General features: G+C 45.3%; 1 protein-coding gene across 1 annotated transcript in view; it reads left to right on the top strand.

Moving 5' to 3' along the window:
- The window catches only part of TMEM266 (transmembrane protein 266), a 59,157-nt gene extending 35,234 nt beyond the window's left edge, over nucleotides 1-23,923 (top strand). The window contains exons 10-12 of the mRNA XM_039732622.1: nucleotides 5,359-5,545; nucleotides 15,663-15,713; nucleotides 22,712-23,923. Of these exons, the coding sequence (XP_039588556.1) occupies nucleotides 5,359-5,545; nucleotides 15,663-15,713; nucleotides 22,712-23,283 (810 nt within the window). The 3' untranslated portion in view covers nucleotides 23,284-23,923. The remainder of the gene's footprint in view (nucleotides 1-5,358; nucleotides 5,546-15,662; nucleotides 15,714-22,711) is intronic.

Genomic DNA, 23,923 nt, shown 5'->3' with positions numbered 1-23,923 from the left:
TTTTGTTTTATCAGAATAATTTAAATTGCCAAACAAAGTTCTGAAGTTTCATTAGCTACAAATTCCAGTTAGGGAAGATTGCTTTTTTTCTCTGGAATCACCTGTAAAGGAATTTCCATTTGTGATAGTAGATATACTTAGCTGATCTTTTCTGCTTAGCTTTCAGAAGAGTCATTCAGCTGAACACAGCCAGGAGTATGTGCTCAGCCTTATCACACCAGAGCTCCTTTTCTGTCAGTTCCTGTAGAATTGGGGTTTTCAGCATTCTTAACACTGCAACAAGTATGGGAGCTGTATTTTTTTTATCTTGGAATATAATTTGTACAACAGCTGCCAGTTTAATGACAGGGCTATTTAGCTGGTAAAATTACCTATCGGAGAAATAACGTATGCTATCCTCTCGCAATAATTTTAATTTATTTCTAACTACCAGTCATTTTCTTGGTGGATGGAAGGCAGCCAAGGTCATCCCATATTTTATTCTACCCATAAATCATTAGTTTGCAACTGTCTCCTGATTTTTATTGTTACCAACAATGGCCTAACTAATGGAAATAAACATTGGATTGTATCCCAGTGGCAGATGAGTTTTAGGGCAGGGCATTCTGTACAGACAGCACTAATAGAATTGAGCAAAGTTATTGCTCCTGCATTAGACACAAGTAAGCTTCTGGCTAAAATGTTCATTGATCTCTCAGAAACTATGTCAGTCCTACTCATTAAAGGGGAGTACTCAGTGATTCACTGCTAAGTCTTCTTTCGAGTCTTGCATGTGTATTATAAAATATCAGCTAGGATGGGTGGCCCACTTAATAAAACCAGGCATGTGAAAGGAGATGTTATCTAGAGCTCTGGGTGGCTCTGTCAATTTACCTGCTTAGAAATAATCACCTAATGCATTATTTCAGTGAGGAAGTGCTCAGGAGTGCCCCATAATTATTTCTGGTTTGTTTCCTGACAAAATATTGCCAGGTTTGTTCTGCAAGAGGACATGTAACAGATTTTGAAAATGGTAAGTTTAAATTCCCCATTGGTGAACTTTATCTTCGTGCCAGACAATCTAGTTATTCATTCTTCTCTAAAGCATTCTGTATCTCCCTTTTTCTTGGTAATGAGTGTATTTTCACATCAGCCACACGTATTACACCTTTGTTGCTGTCTTCAGCTGCATCGTGGTGGGTGTACCCAGACAGTTCTCAGAGGTGCACAGAGACGTGCAAACTTTCTGTGAAATACAAGAACAAACATTTTCATTGTGAGAATGGGCAAGCACAGGAGCATCTTGCCAGGGAGGTGGTGCTGTGTACACACAGCCTGGAGATAGTCAGAATTTGAGAGGACAACCTGAGCTAAATGGAGCTGCTTTAAGCAAGATGTTGGATTAGATGGCTCTCCCAGTTCCATTGCAGCTTACATTATGCTGGGATTCTATGAAGTTTCCAAAAATATTTTTTCCGTTACAGAGTATGTTGGAACTTACTGGTAAATACCCACCAGAAGCTTCCAAAGTATTTGTAATTAAGGAACAAGAATGTTGTAGGTGTCAGGAGGTGGTTTACCTTTATCTTCAACACAAGAGCATTTGTTTGCTCACCGGCTCTCTTTGAGATTTGCAAGGTTCTTCCACAGAGCTGATACCTATGAGTTAAAATAAATCAAAGTATGTGTTTAAGTTTATATGCCTTTTTTTTGTCGTCTGATGATACGTGCAGTGTGCCCCTGCCCTGCAGGCTGAGGGAAGGATGGTGCACCTGAAGTACAGACTGTGGTTTCCTCAGTCCAGCTGTGCTGGTCCAGGTGTACACTCAGGTCACTACATCAGCTCCTACTGCAAACAGAAGTTTGACGTGTTCCCTTGGCCCAGAATTTTATCTTAAAAAGACTGTTACATATACCTTCTAATGATTTATTTTAGCTGCTCTGGACTGCCTGAATGAAGTCAGAGCAATCTCATTAGCTCTTGTACACATTAGAGCTGCCTGAGGTCAGTGTGCAATATAATCTTCAGTAGATAGAAGCACCTACAACCTAATTTGCTCATGCAGCCTCTCGCTGCATTTCACCTGTAAGGAACACGCCCTTAGACTCAACCTTTGGTTTAGGGGTTGCTTTGAGTGGCTGACACTGTTCCAGCGTCTGCAGGATCCTGGGATGATGCTTGGGAAACAATTCCTACCGGACCAGTCGCCTCTGCAGATCCAGGCCTTTTGTGAACAAAAATTCTGTTTCTCCTCTGTGACAAGGGCCATTGGTACCTGGGCTCGGTGTCTGTGACAGGGTGACACTGGCACCCAGATTGGTGTCTGTGACAGGGTGACACCAGTGCCCCAGTCCGGTGGCTGTGACAGGGTGACAGTGGAGCCCAGTTCGGTGTCTGTTACAGTGTGTCCCGTGCCTGGTGTGTTGTTCTGCCCAGTGTGTCCGTGCCTGGTGTGTCCCATGTCCAGTGTGTTCCCATGCCCGGTGTTCCCGTGCCCGGTGTTCCCATACCCGGTGCGTTCTCATGCCCAGTGTGTTCCCATACCCGGTGTGTTCTCATGCCCAGTGTGTTCCCATACCCAGTGTGTTCCCATACCCGGTGTGTTCCCATACCCGGTGTTCCCATACCCGGTGTTCCCGTGCCCGGTGTTCCCGTGCCCGGTGTTCCCGTGCCCGGTGTTCCCGTGCCCGGTGTTCCCGTGCCCGGTGTTCCCGTGCCCGGTGTTCCCATACCCGATGTTCCCATACCCGGTGTTCCCATACCCGATGTGTTCCCATACCCGGTGTTCCCGTGCCCGGTGTTCCCGTGCCCGGTGTTCCCATACCCGCTGTGTTCCCATGCCCGGTGTTCCCGTGCCCGGTGTTCCCGTGCCCGGTGTTCCCATACCCGCTGTGTTCCCATGCCCGGTGTTCCCGTGCCCGGTGTTCCCATACCCGGTGTTCCCATACCCGGTGTTCCCGTGCCCGCTGTGTCCCGCGGTTGGTGGCGCGGCTGCAGTTCCCGCCGTGCTCGGCAGGTGGCAGCAGCGCGGCGCTGCGGGCCCGTGTCCCCGCGGCCGGAGCCGAGCCGGTGGCACGGAGGGACAGCCCCGGGCTGTGCCCGGCCGTGCGGGCTGGGAGCGCTGGCACAGTGACCTGTGCTGGTTGGAAATGCTCACTTTGTCCCAGGAACTGAGTGCACAGGTGGAGTGTGGCTCTCCCCGTTTCTGCTGTGGCCTCCTTCTCCTTCACACCTGTGTAACGCAGTGATGCATTCAGGCTTATGATTGTTACACTGCTCAGCAAAGCTTTGTAAATGCTGAAGCTCCTTAAAGCAGACATAGTTATTGAGCTGACTTTTAGCTAGTTCTGTCTATTTGTTTGAAAATATACCTGCCACATTTTTTGTCTTGCATGAAAAAAGGAAATCGTACCATAACTCTGGGCCAGAATTAAGCATTTCAATGACAGTTATTTCTTTTTCTGACACATGTAAATGTTTTTGAAGGGTGAAATGTAGAAGAACAGAAATTATGTTTGAGCAAGACAACGTGAAAAAAAAAAATCTCCAAATTTCTTTTTTGCCTAATTTGTTTGAATGCATTTCTTCCATTAAACCAAAGGGTTCTTTCTCTCTTTAAAGGTGAAATGTCAGGTATTCCTTGTGATTCCTTGTTTTTCTCTAGTCAGCAGCGATAAAACCTGAAATCCCTATGTTCATACTGGCACAAGCACCTTGAGCTTCAGGATGCTTCAGGCTGGCTGGGAACAGAGTTAGCAGTGCCAGTTCTTCCTAGCAATAGGTTAACACAACAACAAGAATCTGCCATGGAGGCTTCGTTGCAGGAAATCAGGGAGCAGGGCAGTATTTTGACATTTGCTGACTCCACCTGACTCCTGACTGCCACTGCCAGAAGACTTTGGTTAAAAGCAGTGAGCACTTGCAGCCAGCTGTTTGCAGCTGCCAGGCCTCTGTGCATGGGATTGCAGGTGGAGGAAAAGCTGTGTGCTTTGTTAGAGCCCTGGATTAGCTGCTTTAATGGGATCTGGAAAGCTTGAGCTGCCCTTTGGCTTTCTAGATTTGAGTCTTGCAGTGGGCCTTCCAGTTACTGTAGGTTCTTCCCAGATGCTCTGAAAAGCAGATAGACTCCAGGTGAGGCAAACTGGAATCCCTTTTCCTTTCCTGAATTTGTGGAAATTCTGTCTTCCCCTCCCTTCCTGTTGTTTGCACCATGTCTGACTGCAGTGGAATGAATGGAGTGCAGTGATGGGTTCCCAAATCTGCCAGTGAAGCAGATCTGAGTCACATCTGAGGGTGAAAGGCACAGCCAGGTGCACTCGGTCAGGGCTGTTCCACACCAGTTTTCCAGCATGGAGGTTCCAATTCCATGTGTGCCATGGCTGTGGAGTGGCAGCTGCCATGTCCTGCTCTGCTGTGGCTCTGCAGGCCCTGAACCAGGGCAGGCTCAGCAATGCCACATTTGAATGTTTGCCTGTTACTCACCTCATTTGTGTTTCCCTCTCAGACTCTAGAATTAGACATGACTTGGTCACTGCTGTACTGCTGATTTTAAAGAGTTACTCTTTTAAAGAGAAACTTCCTTGCAGCCCCACAGCTGTGCTGTGTGGCACAGGGAGTTTTTTCCTGCTTATATAAGGGTATAAAGGGTCTCTGCAGCCTCTCCAAAAAACACTGTTTTCCTTCTTGCATTGTAGAAGATACTGGCCATCAAAAACTAAATCTGCTGTGTCCCTCAGTCAGATTGTACCTGGTAGCGTCTTTTTTCAGGTGTCTGCTTTATAACACCAGTCATGAGCAAATCTTGTGGCTGCAGAAGTTCTTTAGCATGTTTGAGAGAATGGCCATAAAAGTGGTAATCTTCCCCAGGGTTTTCTGCACACTGCTGAGTACAGAAGATCTCAAGTCAGAAGAGGACTGTAGTATCTTCCTTGTCTGATGGGTGAGGGAGGACCATTCTGGGTGCTGCTCAGAGAACCTCCCCTTCATTGGAAGCCTCATTACAAAGTCTGATAAGGGATATTTGTCGTGAACCTAACTCCCTAAATGCCTGTTAAAAATGGTCTCCTGCTATAAAGGTTACATGAGGTTGGGCAGTAAGACTTGTTGAAACTGTCCAGAATCTTACTGTCAGGATAGAGCTGTCCAAAACAGAGCACCAGCAGGAGGCAGTCACTGGTTTTAGATGTGTGAGCAATAGTCCAGCTCAGATAGGCTCTGAGAGAGCACCACCAGCTTGGACTCATGTCCTGGCTCAACCACACTATTTGTTTTACCAGACCTGTAGTGTTTAGTGTGGAGTAATAGGTCCCCACCTGTAACATGCAAACTTCTGGCTGTGCTCACATGACATCGGTTTGTGGTGTTGTTTTCTCCTCTAGTTTGAAATCAGGCAGCTGAGGGCCCACCTTGCTCAGCAGGATTTGGACCTAGCTGCAGAGAGAGAGGCTGCCCTGCAGGTCCCACACGTGCTGAACAAACAGAGCAGCAAGAGGTACAAGGTGGTGGCCACTGAAGACTCCGACGACGAAGCCACCGAGAGCATCTCTGAGCTGCGACCTGCACGAGGTGAGTGCACAGCTGGTCCTCCACATGGCATCCCACTGAACACCTTCCCTCCTGCAGGGGTTCATTGCTTCCCTGCAGGCTGCAGTTTCCCATTGCTGCAGAGAGGCTGCATCTGCTCTGGAGTTGCAGGAGCTGTTGTATTTGGGAGCAGGTTCTAAACAGAGCCAAAGAAATGACTGGGGAAGAAAATGGCTAGGATGTACCTTCCCAGTGTCCTCATGGTTACATCCATCAAACACTGGAGAAGCAGCAGCCAGATGAAAGTTGGCCAAAGGATAATCACTCACAGGTAAAAGCAGGGAAATTGGGAAGAACATTGAAAAACAGTTTTGGTCTTTGGCCACTTGCATTTCTGTGGTTTGGAGAGGACTCCTGCATCAGCTGTGAGGCTTGCCTTGCCTGGAGGCTGTGCTCTCACCAGTTCCTAAAGCTGCCAGTGTTGGGCAGGGCAGCACTGGAGCCAGAAAAGGAGGGAGAGGCAGTGTGGGCATCCTGCTTGCATGTCTGAGTGCTGGGCAGCTCTGTGCTTCAGGGATAGCAACAGTTACATCTGCCTGGATCACATTTTATTATGTAAGCACTGGACCTGATTTTTTTTCTGGAAAAGACAAAGCTCCTCTTCTGTGATCCACCAGCCCTTCCAGTGGAGTGCAGAATGTCTCCTGTTTTAATGTAATATCCCAGAGGAGACAACATTTTCTGCCTTAGTGGTATGTTAGTCTTCCTTGGGCATCTTAGCTTAATTATTGTGGATCTGTTGCAATTAGAAGTTTGCACGGTATCTTTATGTTGGTCAAACTGCTTAGAATTCAAGGCACAGATACTTTAAAAGCTGTTAGACATTTTCAAATTATAATCCTCTACTTTCTCAACAGAGTAGTGAAAGCATGTAAAAATTGTTTTAGTTTTTTCCACTTTATAATATCTGAGCACTGACTACAGTAAAGCCATTAATTATTCCTGATATGAAATTGTATTTGAAAGCAGACAGTTGAGCAGACTGACACCTAAAATGCATTTCCCTCTTTTTTTGTAGTATTTCAGAGATTTCCCCAGTGGATATATTATAATTTATGCATGTGTTCCTTGTGGGTTACTTTTAGAATTGAAGAGTGTTGCACACATTGTAAGGAGGCTTGCTGAAATTTTAGTGCTGTGGAGGTTGATCTAAAAATTCTTCTGTCCAAGGTATTCATTCCAACATCCAGGTTAACAGAATTACTCATTATTCATGTCTTCCTGTAAAATGCTGCCCACACTTGCAACAAAGTAGACACTCAATCTTCAGGATTGATTTCTGCACTTAGGTTACATGATTAGAGGGATTTGTGCTTTTCACTGAAAAAAAATACATGGAGCAAATAAGAAAACATGGACTGCTTCACATATTGGGTCAGGTGCAGTTTTGTTATATTTAAACATTTATACTAAATATGCAGAATAAATTTCCAATTCCTGGAGTTCATCTGAAAGTACCAGAGGAAATGTTTCTTGTGCACTGTATTTTATATTGCATAAAAAGTCTTTGTATGACTTGAGTGCTTGTTGTCAGAACCTAAATTAGGGTGACAGCATTTGAACAAGTAGTTTCTGTGGAATGAGGCAGGACCTGGACAGGAGATAGACCCTGTGTTCTTACAGCAGTCTGTGGTAGACTGTCATCCCCTGGGGCTGCCAGCAGTGGTGTTCAGTGTGCACAGCCCAGGGCACAGGCAGTCGAGGCAGAGGATTTCTTACAGCATTTCTGGGCTTATTTTGCAGTGCTGGCTTAGGGATTGCTTCTGTGTAACCTGAAAATCTCAGCTCACAGCTGGAGAAGGCAATAAAGATCCTGGGCCAGCCCTGCCTCATTGTTCTCCCTCCCCGCCTGAACTGGGGCTTCTTCTCCAGCTCTCTGGCACCAACTTTTATTCCCAGTGACAGGCTGGCTGTTGCTGCAGCAGCTTTCATCATCCTCCCTTGGCCATGCTGGTGGCATCTTCTCATTCTGCATCCTCCTGAGCAGTGCAGGTGTCACCAGAGCTGCCTGTGCTGTGCCAGCTGGCAGCAGGGCATGGCTGAAGGGCCCTCCATGTCCTCTGTGTGGGAAGGGCATAAGCAGTTGGTGTGGGATCTGCCATCTCCCCACCTGCTGGGGCAGGTGAAATACTCAGAGATGTGGTTCTGCAGAGCACAGGCAGACAAGACAGTTCCTGTACTCTCCTGCAGCCACACTGCCTGTGCTGCCTTCAGGGCTTCCCACACCACTTGCTCTGCCTGGAACTTCAGCCACCAGTGTTTTAACCTTGGGGTGAAGGGTTGTATTTTGCAAGTTGCCCTGTGTGTCAGACCATGTTAGGGATTGCTTTGCAACTGTTTTCTCTAAGCTATGTTTTTCATCCTTAAAGATTCCAGGGTGAGGGCTGCAGCTAATCCTTCTGAGTGCCACTTGGCACTTGTGAGCTCTGGAGCACACCTGCCATGGCCCATTGCACTGCTAAGGAGAGGAGAAATGAGGGACCAGGTCACCTCCACTGTCAAGAGGAAGGCAGCAGTTCAAAGCCACAATTCAGCTGTTTGGCAGAACACACTCTGATGTGCTGTTCTTTTATGCTCTGGCAGAACATTAGCCCTACATACAACACCTGAGGCTGGGGGATGGAATGGAATGCATGTGTTTTTGCCAAATGAAACTTTGTCAGCCTTCAAAAAATCACTGTCTTCAGAGAGCTCTGAATTCTGCCAAACCAGCAAGCTTGAGTTGGCTAGAGAACATACTGCATGAGAAAATGGGATATTCCATCTCAGGCTAATCTTATTTCCCCCATCTATATTGAACAATGGAAACATTCAGTGCAGAATTCTTCACCATGAAGGGCTGATGGAATAAGAAAGCATTGAGACTTTTTACTCATTTCCCTACCTGGAAGTTTGATGGGACAAGTGCATAAGTTAAAGCTCCTCAGGGGCAGCTGTAGCTTGTCTCTGGTATTTACACAGGATTTTGTGCAACCCTTTATTACAGCATTCAGTAAAGTAACCCTGGTATCACATGGTACGTGCAGCACCTCAGTGAATTTGTGTAAGGATACACAGTGACCTGCACCAGGAGAGCTCTGTGTGTGCTGGCTGATTTGGGAGTTTCCAATTGCATGTTTTCACCCAGATTTTCCTTCAGCAGATCTCCTGCTCTTTGTATTTAAAGTGCCTTAATTGCAGATACAAGACTGGGAGAAGCAAGAGCTCTGGTCAGATGGACACTGGGCTCTGAAAGAGTCCCCTAACTCCCCAGCTTACATTTCATGACTCCCCTGAAGGCCAGTCCTGTGCTAATTCTGGGAACAATGAGCTGGTTGCTGCCTGCCACTTCTGTCTGCCCAGAGCATTCACCAAGAGACCTCCTGACACAGTAGGAATAATAACACTGTGGAAAATGTATGGATATATGGTATTTCCTAATTAATATGGTAAAGAAGCAGGAATTTTTTTCAAATTTAATTTGCTTTGAATTGAGGTTTTATTTCTCTTGCCAGGAGTTTTACCTCCAGAACAGACAGATGAGAAGGCTGAAACAGTTTTCAGCCTGCAGGTCAAAGGGTACCAGTATCAACAGCAGGAAACAAACAGACCCCAGAGAAGGGCAGGGCTGGAGGAGCTGCAAACCCAGGGCAGAGCTCTGACATTTGCTGCACTCCCAGAGCACTTCAGCTCTGTTTGTGAAGAGCTTGGGCTGAAAGCTGCTGCCTGTGAGTGCACAGCAGCATGGCTAATGATGTTCAGGAGAGTTGTGGTCAGCCTTTCTCTGAGAGCAGGGAAATACCCTGAGTGCTCCTTTCTTCTTCCCAGAGATGGTTGCTATTTCACATAATGGCAAATATCATCCTATCTATTAATCTCTAAATTATAAAGGAAGTTCTAAATTATAAAGGAGTTCTTACCCCATACAGTATGTAACTGGTCATGGTGAGAATAACAGCTAATGTTTTCTTGTTCTGCACAAATCATTTTTAGTGTTTGGTATACAAAGTTCCAGACTTCAGGGAATGCCAGGTTCACAGTGCCCCCTCTAGCCATTAATACTTCCTTCCAAAATTTATTATTCTTTAATCTCTCCCATAACATATGAATTAGAGTCCCTAGTGGGAATTCCTCATTTTCCTGCATATATCATTTCAGTTTTTGAAATTCTACACTACTGCCATATTGTAAGATTAATATACCACCCTTCTATTCCTTTGAGCAAGAACCGGAACTGCACATCGCCAAAAACCTTTTTTTAACTGTTCTGAGTCAAATTTCCATTTTTATGGGGTTAGCAGTAAGTCTTGTGCTTTGGGGGACTGCTGCAATTTATGATCATGCTTTAAAGAAAAGTAAAGCTTGCCCTCCCTGTAGGTGCCCACTGTTTTGTAAGTGAAGAAAGTAGGATATTGGGAGGGGAGCATGAAAACTTCTGGAGCTTCAGAGGGCTTCCCTTAACATTATTCATAAGCTGTCTGAGAAGGCAAAGCAGGGCACTGGAAAGGGTTTTGTCAGTTGTTCCTTGCAAGGCAGTCTGAGCTGGTTGGATGCCTTTAAACTCTAAGCCAGTTTCTTTGGTGATCATCTGTTAGTGCTCTAAGAGAACCCTGTTAGTGCAAAACAATAGATAAAAAATAGTTTATGGTTATTTTCAAATGCTGAAATGTATCTACTTTGAAGTCTACTCCTGGAAGTGGAGTATCTAAGTGCACACCATTTCAGCTTGACTTCTCTCTAGGTGCCTCTTCCAGGCTTTGTGGTTCTCTGTGCACTGACCAGCCAGGCAGGAATCAAAGGAATTAAACCTTAAGCAACACTTAGAGAAATGTGTGTGCAGTTAGTGGAGTCAGGCTCTTGTATTTCATAGTCACCAAATGGGTGGGGTAGAAACTGCTCACTCCCAGAAGGGCTGAGCCTACAGTCACGGCTGTGAGGGTGAAGTTGTCTCTCATCATTAATGTGAAGAGGTGTGAAGACATTGCTGACAGGTAGAGGAACACAGAACTGGAATGTTTTCCACTGTCCAAGCATGCAGCCTTTCATAAGGATCCCTTTCATGAGCAGATGGTGCTCCCCTGCCAGCAGTGATTGCTCTGCCCTCTGCTGTCCTGCCAGACGCCTGGCTTCTGATGTATTCCAAGTCTTTTCCTAATTCTCAGATTACATTTATTTGTTGCCAGTTCATAAGAGTTTGTTCTTGAATCCTTTTGCTTAATTTTTTCTTATCTTGATAATTGTTTTGGTGGCAGCCATATTCTTCCTTAGCTTTGTATTTTAGACTCAGCAAATGTTGCTGTTTCGCAGAGACGAACCCAGGTTCTTCTGAGTTTGCTTCAGGCTGACTGTACTGAGCCAGCTCAGATGTGGATCTGCTGATCCATACTCAGGGAACAAGGTTGGGAAGAGCACTGAGAGTCCCCCAGGCCATCCTGTGCCCACAGCCCCCCTGACAGCTGTGCTGCACCCCAGCCGTGCTCCAGTCAGCTCACAGTGCTCCTGCTGCATCATCTGCTCAAGCGAGGCCCAAAGCCCCCCCATTTGTTGTCAGGATTCTGGGTTTCTGTCCCAGCAGCATCTGCTGATAATGGAGCCTGTTGCATATCCCAGGTTTCCTTCTGCACAATGACTTTGACCACAGATTGATTTCTTACTTAGAACCAGGCTGAAGCTGTTGCTCTGTTTTCTCTGCAAGCTGACTTTACAGTTGCTCTCAAGATGGAATATCCATGTGCCCAGGCATCCATCCAGCCTCTGCAGGGACTGGATGTGTGTGTGAATTGAACAGTGGTGTGAGTACTGCAGCTTGCAGTAATGTGGCAATCTGTCTTCAAACCAAAGGCAGGGGAAGTCTCCTGGCAAGTGCCAGCTGGCTGCTCTTGGTTCCTGTTGAAACAGATGAAAGATCTGCTTCTTCAGAAACCTCCTAGTAAAGACTCTTTTCTGGAAGGAAGTTGGGGTAAGACATTACTCCGAGGACTCACTTCCTCAGTGGGAGGCTGCACAGCAGAAAAAAGAATCTTCCAGTTCAGAAAATTCAGCTTGGAGAGACAGAAGGCAGTACAACCAATGACAATAAAAATATGAAATAAAATACTCTAATAATGAAATATTTCAAAATAAAACCCCCTTTTTAAGGCCTTTTCTTGTATGCAGGGGAGTTGCAGATCACTCATGAAGGCATTGATGAAACAATTAAAGATCGCTGTTGAGGCATCATAGAACTGAAAGAGATCTGCCTTGGGTGGAATGTCATTTATATGTTTCACCAAATTTATTATGTTTTTATGGGGCCAAGAGAGAGAGATTGCAATGTTGTCTCTTGGGTCAGATGAGATTATATGGCACTGTACTCTAAGTAAGAGTTTATTACTCCCTGAACCATTGCAGTGTGTGTTTGGAGTCCTGCAGGAAAAGAACAAGCAGATAACTTGGAAACCTTCATCAGACAAAATCCAGTGGTTGTCAGACAGATGCTGACTGAGAACCACATGTTTTTTCAATAACTGGGATTTGGGCAAAGCAGAGCTGGGACTGCAGTGCAGGGAGCAGCCTTGCAGGGGTTGGTTCCAGTGCAGGGGAGGCTGTGTTTGTGTGAGATGGGGCAGAGTCTGAGCAGCCTTCCCAGTCAGACTTTGCCTCCTGTGGGATGGGAGTTCTGATCATGTTGGAGTCAGCCCCACTGTCCCTTTGTGGTCTCTGCTGCCTCGCCCCTTGGGGCTGTCAGCAAACTCTGCTGTGGACCACAGAGAGCAGCCTGTTCTACTCCTTCCTTCCCCTGCTCAGCAGAACTCTCAGCTAAATCCCTCCACAGGCTCTCACTGCCTCCATGCAGGGAAAATTGTGGATAAATCCTTGTTCACCACAGGTTTTCACATGGGGAAGAGCTGCGACACTCGTCAGCTCACACCTTTTGGAACTTCATCACTAAATTTCCTGTCATCCACATTTCCTTGGGGCCATTTATCAAGGGTGATGTGGCACAGAGGGACATGGCTTAGTGGCAGTGTTAGGTTTACTGGTAGACTCAAAGGCCTTTTCCAACAGAAAAGTTTCTGTGATTCCTGCTGGTAAATATAGCAAGAGGATCCCAGTCACCAAATGTCAATCCATTGACATTTTCCTAAGATTGCATTTTCATGGGTATTAGGAGGGGGATGCTTTTCCTTTCTGCTTACTGCCAGTTTTTTAGTTTGCTATAAATACCGTTTGGGCATCTTTATAGTTAAAGATGCAAGATCTGTCTTCTGGAAAAGGAAGTGCAGGTAACATTTCTGTGTATTGGAGGAGATGGATTTATTTCTAGGAAAGAAGAAAAATTAAATCTGGATCCTGAAAATTCCAAGGTGGTAGAAATAAAATAATAATTTTTTTTTTTTAAAGTTCAAGAAAACCCCATGGAAATTGTGAATAATTAAGTACTTCTTAAGATAACTCCCTATCTGCAGCTGAAACTGGGCTAGATTGACAGCAGAAAACACTGTGTAGAATGTAAATAATACAAGTGCTCAGCCCCTTGTGTAAAAGCTCTTCCCTGCTTGCTCCTACAAACTCCCTGTGTGCCACCAGCTGATCCTGATCCCATGGGAGCCCCACTCCGAGCAGGGACTTCATCTGGGGATCCCCACAATCCCTGCAGCAGTGTTCTGAGGTGCTGTGCACAACTGTGGATTGTGGGTATGTTTAGATAGACAGATGGGTGCTTTCAGTTGGGTATTTGTTGCATTATTTTGATCTCCTTTTTTCAGCAATGTGGAATATAATGGGAGGTGACTGGAATTGTTTATAACCTTCAATGCCCAAAGCAGCTGAGACTCCCATATGACTCAGATGAGTTTGTTAATTGTCAGTTTGCTTTAATGTAATGATTCAGAAACTTAATCTGTTGTTGAAATATTTATTCTGCTGCTGTTATTCCATTACTCTTTATTGGTTTTTATTTGTAAGAAACTACTTAAGGTTGAATATATGTATTTTATATTTACATACACATGCACACATGGATATATTTATACCTATATTTTTAATTTATAGCTAAATAGATCGGCAGTGGTGAGCAATGACATTAATAAAGCCATCATAGAGTAACATTAAAGTAGGCAGCTGGGAGGTCCCCCAGCCTTGTGTGCCAATGGTCACACACAGGGCCAGGCCAGAATTCTTCTCCCAGCTCAGAGGGAGCAGGGGCAGTGCATTTCTGGAGCTCCTGTGCAGTGCCCACTGCTGCCATACAGAGCAGCCTGGTTCTCTGCTCGGTTGGACACAGCTGCTGTGTTTGGGAGCAGTGCCCTGGTGCTTTGTGTCAGCTGCCAGACAGGTGGCCAAGGCAGTCAGTGTGTGCAGTCCTAAGGAAGCCTTGGTTTGAGCATTGTCTTTAACACACCAAGAGCAAGTGAGTAACTTCTCCAGGCGTTTCCTCTCTTTGCTGCAGAGTGTTTTTGCTGGGGTCAGCTGTCAGTTGTCCCTGCCCCAGCACCCGACATGTTTTGGCATTTGGAGAGACTGTACTGGGAGCAGCCAAGGCCCCTGTTGGTGGCTTTTGTGAGGTGACAGGGGGGTGACCCTCATCCAGCCAAAGTGCTGTGCTGTTTAGAATTGGACTCCAGGATGCTGAAAGTGCCCTGCCAGAAGTACAGCTACAGAGGCGTCCTCTGAGCCAGAGCCTGTGTCTGTACTGGCAGATTTGGTGGCACTGAGAGTATCAATTATGCATGACTGAAATGAAGTGTATTTTAGTAGCAGATAGCTGAAAAGCCTTGCAATGTATTCCTAATTCAGTGGCATCGCCCTGAGCTACTCTGAGGCCTCTTTTTTAAACTCAGACATTAGCACAAAGCACACCTCTGACTGCAGGCATTTAAAGATCAACAAGGGCCGAAAAAGCTTTTAAGATCCAATGAAACCAGGAAAACAGCGACATTTCCTTTCAGTGTCAGGTTAGATTGCCTTCTTATGAGTGCAGCTATTTCAGGTACAGAGTGCTTGGTGGTTTGGGTCTTGTTGTGTGAGGAAAGTGTTCCCCAGAAAACATCTGTTTCTTTCACCTGCAAACCGCAATGTGCTGTGATGAGGCAGGACTGTAGCCACAGAGACCCAGGGGGATGAAGGAAATCTGGCTCCAAGGGATGAGCAGGCTTTCTGAAACATGGTATCAAAAAGAGCACTTAAAAGGAGAGAGTGCTTTTAGAGCACAGATACAGCACAGGCTGGGCAGGTCAGGTTGCCTGGAAGCCTGAGTTCTCCAGGCCTCCCATACTGTTCCTTAGCAGCAGTGTTTGCTTTCGCTCAGAACAAGAGAAGTTGATGGTTTTTTCCACAATGGTAAAATGTTCTGTTTTTCCATAAGATAACAGTAAATCCCCCTGTCATCTGTACCATCTAAAATCTGTACATGCAACAGAGCTGCTGCTTTTCCTTCTGTGGTCACGTCTTCATTTTTACCTTGCTGTTGAAGTTCAGGTGTAGCTCTCGTGCATGTACGGCAGGTTTAGTACTACACCCTTGAGTAATAAAACTCTTTATAGTAGGTTTTAAGCCAACAAATAGTGTAATGTTAATATTATGCTGAATACTTACATGCATGTATTATATACGCCAAAATAACTCTTCGTTCATTCTAAATGGAAAAGAAATTACATTATCTTGGAAGGTGGGGAATTTCACATTAAAATCATACATGGTGCCTCCCTTTCTCCTGTGGGAAGGAGGTGACTTGGGGGTGTCAGTGTGCAGCAGCAGTGGGTCTGTCTGTGCTGGTGCCTGTCAGGATAAATCCCAGGTTTATCTGTGTGCCCTGGGTAGGAGGGGAGGCCCCTGCTGACCAGGGAGAGGCCAGTGTTGTGTTTGTCTGTGCACAGCGAGGAGAAATGGCCAGCCCCATGTCAGGTCACAGAGCACCTTTCCCTTGGAGGCCAGCATGCCTCATTCCCAGGCTGGTGCTGCACAGGACAAAGGATAATCCAGTCCCTGTGCTGGCTGCAGCCACAGCCTGGGTGGGGTGCAATGCATACAGGCCTTGTGGCCTGAAAATCCAGAGCAGATGGTTCTGGGCATGCAGGGGTGGGATTCAACCATTGAATGAAATAAATGGTCTTCTAAGGGCTGCTTTTCTGTTTTTCAGAGGATGACATGAATAACTACATCAGCCGATACTACAACGAGCCCAGCAGTGGTGAGTGTTGCTTGAAAACACAAACATGAGTGGGGTTTTTGCATTGCATTGTGTGCTGTAAACCAGGTGAGACTGAGCAGTGGGGTAGATCTGTCCTGGGAATGAAACCCACCACAGAGTCTTCTGGTTTGGTCCATGGAAGTGTGTGCCAATGGTCATTCTCTGAAAGCTGAAAGGCCCCGAGGTTGCTCTTGCTGATGGCTCTCAGGATAGTTTGGAGATCTGGGAGGGGTTAATTCCCTGTAGCTGGGCTGTCCAGCTCACAGAGCAGTTCAAATGGATCTGAGAATGAACAGTAGGGATAAAATAAATGAAGAGAAAAAAACTGGGGAGACAGCTTAGCCCAGCACCATGCTGGGAACCTTTCAGAAAGGTTAAACTGAATGGTGGGAAACCTCAGTGGCTGGGCCTGACCCGAGGGCAGCCTTCAAATGGATGTTCCTGGCAGGTGTCCTGATGGCAGGGAGGTTCCTGCCCGTGCTGGGGGCTCTGCACAGCCCTGCTGGGCAGCACAGGGGGGTTCCTGCCCATGCTGGGGGCTGTGCACAGCCCTGCTGGGCAGCACAGGGAGGTTCCTGCCCGTGCTGGGGGCTCTGCACAGCCCTGCTGGGCATTATGAGGGGCTCTGCCTGTGCTGGGGGCTCTGCACAGCCCAGCCAGGGCTGGCCATGCTCTGGCTGCTGGCACAGCAGGGCAGGGGGGCTGAGGAGGTGGGAGTGTGCACACCCCCCTTCTGAGTATAACATTTTTTATATATATTAAAAACGTGTGTGTGCTTAAATATAATGGGTTATATAATGTGTATCTCCACATACACATCTCCATATATATATACAGAGTTATAGGGAAAAAACCAGTGTGTGTGTGCCTGCATATGCATGTGCATGGATGTGTGCACATATATGTATGTACACACACACAAGGTATGTGTGTGTGTACATACATATATATGCATTTATGCATATATATATACATAAATAGAATGTATTATATACTTTGTATCTAGTATGCATATGTAGTGAAATACAGATGTATATATAGACATATCTCTATAGGGATATGCCTAGTATATATATAATGTATGTGTGTGTGTATATATATCTATACTGTATTCTATATATTGATATATATAGATATACATCTGTATACACAGGTACATATATGTGGATAAAGATGTAAGTAAACATACACATGTTTGTACATGTATGTGTATAGTGCATCATATATGTCTCTCCAAACATACACACATCCCCATATGGGTATTACATAAGCAGATTTATACACATGTTAAAGGTATTTGTGATTTTGTGTCTACATACACAGGTATATCTTTATCTAAATACAAAGACTTGGGAAAAGCTGTGTCTCTGTACATACTGAGATATTTTATTAGAATGCATATATTAAATGTATAAAGGAGTGTGAGAGGAGAGATGGTCAGAATATATGTGTATATATTATAGAAATACATGTGTATATGTTACAGGAATGAAAACATATATCTCTGTAAAATATATTGTATATCTTTAATCCTGTATATACATGGAAATACATTCATATGTAACTGAAGCTACATAAATACTGACCAGAAGGGAGTGTGAGTGTCTAGATGTAAACCCAGCTGGCATTCAGTGGGATCCAGGCAGGCTGGAGAGGGGGACTCCTGGATCCTGGGCACTCCCCAGCACAAGCCCCAGCCGGGGATCCACAGCAGCCCCGAGGACGAGGACCTGGACCTTGCCTGCCCTGCTCAGCCTGCAGAGCTGGCCCAGCTCTGGCCCAACAGGATCAGCATCAGCATCAGCAGGACGTGGAGCTGCTGCAGCGAGTCCAGAGGAGCTGGAGCTGCCCTGGGCCAGGCTGGGAGCGCTGCGGGGCGAGGCCCTGGCACAGCCCTGGCAGTGCCCAGGCTCAGCACCCTGGCATGGTGGAACGTGTCCCTGCCATGGCAGGGTGGGCTGGAAGGTCCCTCCCAGCCCAGACCATTCAGTGACCCTGTGAGCACTTGGATATTGTATATCTGCACTGTGTCATCATGTACATGGGGAGGTGGATGTGCTTGCTGCAGACAGCTTCTGTGTGTGCTCACAGATCAGCCTATGTGCATATGAACACGGCTGCGGTATGCTCCCGTGTATTTAAAGATCTGCAAAGGCATTTGAACATGTTTGTGTCTATAGATTTCTATTTTATACGCATTACAAAATACGTGTGTGCATATATAGCTGTAATGTATTGTGTATCTAGAGCCACATGCATACATGGAGAGCCATGTACTTGGATATGACTGTGTATAGTCCATATATACATATATGTAGTCTATACATAGTTCATATAAAGGTATAGTTCATATAAAGATACTTTGTGTGGCATATATGTGTGTATATATACATATGTCTATCCCATATATATGGGGATAGACACTTTTAGATGTGTGAGAGAAACTCTATATTCATATTTTATATTTCTTAGGTAATATAAATCAAGGGGGTGTGAATGGCTATATACATATATTTTTAATACGTATCATATGTATGACATATAACATGGATCTATCTCTGTGTATCATGTGTATATATTATGTTATAAATTATATCCCTATATATAAATTCCCCACATAGACACAGAGGGGAAAAAAGTGTGTGTCTATAGATTTTATTTTAAAACATAGTATATCTTTTAGAAGTGTGTATAAGACTGCTTGCATATACATCTCTTTTTAATCTATTTTATGCATATTATTATGTGTATATCTTACATATAAAAATAGACTTATTTTTCTGTAATTATATAGGTACATGGAATTTTATATACAGGCTTATTCTATATCTGTGTGTATAAATGAGGCTATTTATGCAGATATATGCAGACAGATACAAAGACAGGTAAAGATCTGTCTACGACATTAGTATTTTGTATATGTATAAATATATGTAAGGATATATATATAGATACAGGGAGAGATATGTGTGGGTAGGTATGGGAGAGCCTGTTTAAGTATGTATACACTTTATATATTAGGGCAGACATGAGTGTATATACAGAGACATATGTATTATATATAGAATATGTGTACATATCTAGATATATTACAAAGGGGAAACAGATCTATGCGTAGAGACATTCCCTTTGTAAATATGGATGTCTTTATATAAAGCTATGTATATGGGTATATAAAATCTGTATACATGTATGTATGAGAGAAAGCCTATGAATCCACAGACATATGAATTATATAGAGAGCTATTTTCAAAATGTACACACATGCATATAGAGGTATAAAGTACTGGTTTTATTTGTGTCTATCCCTCTACATACATTCCCAAGCTCTACAGGACTATATATATAAAGACGTGTGAATCTATACATAGGTGTAGGGTATGTAAAAAGGGAAAGGTGTGAGGGACCATGTCTGTGCATATACATATATACATGTGTGTGTGCATGTTCACATATAGCAATCATGTATTTCATATTTGTATCCCTGTAGATATATACATTCCACAGGTATCTACAAAGATATGCATATGTGTGAGTCTGTGTGTGTAAGCATTAGAGATACATACATTATATCACATGTATGGGGCAGATATACAGACATATTCCCCCATCTATATGGATAAATGTACATATAAAATTGCGGGGACATCCTGTATAAAAATACACTTATGTATTTTATTGTGTTTGTGTAGAGACAGAGAGATATATACACAGGTATATGGTACTGTTTGTAGATGTATATCCCCATAATATACATTGAGAGACATTAAAAGGGGGAGGTAATATAATTTTATATGTATAATATGTATCATTGGTGTTATGTATAATGTACTATATGTGCATATCCTTACAGCTGCAGTCCCTGTGTATGTACACACAAATTTATACACGTGTGTATATCTGTGTATGTATACTTACATATGTGGGGATGTGTTCAAGGAGAGAAAGGGAGTATTGTGTGTTCCATGTATCAAAAGTCCATCTGTCTGTAGCTGTATTTTACAGGGGACTCTTCATCCATGTACACATCGCCTGCATGTCTACAGAATGATTGTGTGCAAGAGATTCTGTGTGTGTGTGTGTAGTGAGCAGGTATATACAGGCATATCCTATTTATTTACAGATGTGTATACATATATACACAGGTCCCTTGATATTAACCCCCATTACACAAATAGCAATGAAGATATAGCCAAGTTCTCAAGTAAAGTTACAATGTATTTTTAATATATATTTGTATATAAATACATGCATCTTATAAATAAATATACACACATAGAGAGGTGGGACCTTTTTATTTAGTAATAAATAATTGTATATATTGAAGGGGTGAGTTATGTATTAGAGTGTATATGTGTGTGTATATACACGTGTGTGTGTAAAAGTTCTGTATGGAGCTCATGTATGCACATACTGCCCATATCTGTATAGAGACATCTAACCATTATGTGTATCAAAAAGGGAGGGGGGGAGATAGACTCATGTCTGTAGCAGTGTATCCTCCAGAACATGTATGTGCCTGTACATAAGGTGTACAGCTGTGGTTGTGGATTTCTCAGTACCCTGAATGCCTCTGTGGATCTCTAACAAGGTGTGTGTGTGTGTGTACACACACCTCACTGGCTCTGGGAACAGCTATTACATGTAACATGTGTGTGTCTCTGGGTGTGCAAGTGTGGCTGCAGTGTATCCTGACACAGACACTGTCCCTGAATGCACACATGGTGACAAGTGTGTGCAGTGTGTGTGCATGTACATGCAATCTATTATATGGACACACACACACAAGCTCCCCATACCTGCATGGAGGAGCCTCTGCAGCTATAGATTATATGGATTTAAACTGGGCCAGGCACATCTTTGTAGGTGCAGATTGTATTAAAGATGTATACACCCCCCATATTAAACTTTGCTGTCTATAAAAGGGTGTTTGTATATAATTTAAAACATGTATAAAGGTTGGGGGTGTCAGGTAGAACTATACATGTATTATATGTACATCTTACATTATTTGATGCACGTGTTAGATGTATAGTCCTGTATATACATTCCAGATTTTTATATACACTCCATAAGACATAAATAGTCATACACAAAGGTAAGTATACATGTGTGTAATTGTATAGTCTATTTAAAGAGTAACAATTACATTTTCAAAGGGGGAGAACAACAACTGTCCTATAGCTAGTACATATATATGGTTTTATATATGCATAGATGTGCACAGACACACACACAGATATGTCTGTAGAAAATGTACATGTGTATGTACAGGTCTAATGTATTACATATGGGGCTTGTATATATACATGCACAGATACAGCTCTTCCCCATATCTGTGTGCTTAAATCTGTAAGTAAAGATTATGTATAAAATGAGGTGGGTGAGACTGTGTAGACACACCTATGTATTACATGTATGTGTGTCTGCACATGTATAGAAGAGAGGTGTTTGGTATTATATATTGATATGTATCTCTAGATCCCCTTAATATACTTGGGAAGCTGTAAAAAGGTACATGTAGATATGTGTGTGTGTGTATATTTACATAGATGTGTACATAAAATTATTAAAAGGGGGAGGGGTTGTTCACGTATAGGTAAAATGTATTCTGTATATCCCTATAACAATGTTCCCCAGCCATGCACACAGTGAGAAATCTATGCATTTATATTTAAAGGTAAGTATCCTTGTGAGTGAAAGCACAGGTATGTTCTATTTTTAGTTAGTAATTCTATGTATTTAAAGGGAAGGCATGTATTATTAGTCTGTATAGTCTATGTATGTGTACTGTATCATATATGGAAACTCCATAGTCTAAAGATGTGTACATAAATAAAAAAATATATAAATAAAATATGTCCATGAAGTTCTGGCATGGTCTGCCCAGGGAGGTGGTGCAGTCACCAGCCCTGGCTGTGTTTAACAAAGCCTGGATGTGGCACTGGGTGCCAGGGTTCAGTTGAGGTGTTGGGGCTGGGTGGAGTTGATCTGAAGGTCTCTTCCAACCTGGTGTGATAAATAGCTGTGTAACTACAGAGACAGGGTCACGTACAGCTGTCATCTCTTACGTACTTATCTAGCCAGTAAACATACATACACATACAGAGAAGTATGTACACATTTCTGCAGAAAGGTAGAGGGGTTGTGTATATTTTATTTAGTGGTAGACAGCTGTTTGCCATTCAAGGGGGCACTGTATCTGTGTGTGTATAACAGAAGGTCTGCGTACAATGTATTCTATATGGGGCTATACAGACATAGCTCATTTCTGTATATAAAGACCATGTGTATATAAAGAGGGGTGGGGCGGGGGTGAGAGCCTGCATCTCTGCACCTGTGTATTGTATGCAATACATGTGTGTGTGCTCATGTATGTATATGCAGTTATGTGGCATTAGGTATGGCTGTGTATGGCTGCCTATAGAGCCCCAGCATATATACAGCAGATACAGAAAAGGCATGTGTGCATAATTTAAACACTGTCTCAAGACAGGGGCCGTGAATGTGTAGGTATAAAGGTGTGTGTATCTGTGTCTGTATTCTAGGCACACATGTGTACACCCACATACAGAAACACAAGTCCAGTGTGGAGGGGGGTGCTGCATGCTGTTGTAGCAGTAGTTGATTCCAGGTATTTAAGGGTGACCATGGCCTATAGGTACCTATTGCCTGCACACATGCAGGGAAAATGGATTGCAGAAAGAGCTCCTTATGCACACACAGACACTAGCTCTAAACCTCTAGGTGCTGGTGTATACACACACATATACAGGCATACAGTGTATCCCTATAGACAGATCTGGGGCTAGAGAAAAGGGCTGTGTTACTGAATATCTATTTATATATAATATACATACACCTGTGTGGATGAGAGGGGTCTGTGTGCTTTGTGGCGAGATGGCTTGGTGTCCATCACCGTAGGTACAAAGCGCTGCAGGTGAACTGGCTCTAGCTCCGCCCGGGCTCTCAGCCGCCTCTGTGCTCTGTCCCTGCAGACAGCGGAGTGCCCGAGGCCGCCCTCTGCGTGGTGACCACGGCCGCCATCGACGTGCACCGGCCCAACGCCTCCTCGGAGCTGTTCACGGTGGAGGTGCCGCTGCGCCTGGGCAGCGCGGGCACCTCGGCCAGCCTCACGTCGGGCAGCGCCTCGCGCTCCACGGTCAGCTCGGGCCCGCGGGGCTGCAGCGAGAGCAGCCAGACGCTGGGCTCGTCCCCGGACTGCAGCGCGGCCTGCGAGGAGCCGCGGCCCGAGGCCGTGCCCGCCCGGCAGCGCGCGGCCCAGGCCGCCGTGCAGGAGCTGCTCTCGTCCCTGTCGGAAGAGGCGCGCCTGGCGCAGAAGGGGCTGGATCCCGTCAACCTGAAGCTGCCCAGCCCGGCCGGCTCGGTGGGGGCCAGCCCCGACCTGGGCCACCGGCTCAGCGTCTACAACCGCAGGAACCAGGAGAGTCTGGATGTCTTCCAGCTCAAGCCGCTCCTCGACTGCCCCCAGGGTGCCCCCACGATTGAGGAGAAGTACGGGGCGCTGGGGCCCCCAGAGCCACGGCTGGGCAGGGTTCCTGAGGCATAGGCTCAGGGGGCTCCTGTGGGGACACGCTCACCTCGCTGGCCCACGGGGCTGCCACGGCTGGGGCGGCGGTGCTGAACACAACCTGCAGCCTGGGCACGGCCAGCATCGCCTCTGCTCCCCAGCGCCGGCGGCTTGCGACCCTCCTGCCCTGCCACCAGCTCTGGCCAGCTGGGACCTACAGGGGCCATCTGGGAACAATGGACCTTCCAGCAGCCCTAGGGCAGTATGGACTCACGGGGCCTGGAGGGACAAACAGACTGTGCCGGGCACACCGTGGAACTTCCACCAGTCCAGGGCCAGCACGAGCCCCACAGCGCTGGGGCAGGACGGAGCTGCTGGACAGCTTGGGCCCAGCCTGACCCTGCCCAGGGGCTGAGCGTGACTGGGAGGGGTGTGGAGATGGGAATAAACACTGACAAACACAGCCAGCCTCCTGCCTGGTATCGCTCCTGCCTTCTTCTCTTACCTGCTTTCCCTGTCTTGCATTCTTCCACCCCACCGCTCCACGTGCCATGCAACTGACCACCAAAAAACCCCCCCACAAAAAACAACCATCCCAACACCGCAGTGACTGACCCCACCTCTTTCCAGTAAAATCCTTTATTTGCCCTTACTCCACAGTGCCGGGTCCCGTCACCAG

The sequence above is a fragment of the Passer montanus genome, unplaced genomic scaffold (assembly GCF_014805655.1).
Source record: "Passer montanus isolate IOZ18808 unplaced genomic scaffold, ASM1480565v1 scaffold111, whole genome shotgun sequence".
In the NCBI taxonomy this organism is placed as follows: domain Eukaryota; kingdom Metazoa; phylum Chordata; class Aves; order Passeriformes; family Passeridae; genus Passer; species Passer montanus.
This window is presented reverse-complemented; position numbering and strand designations above follow the sequence as displayed.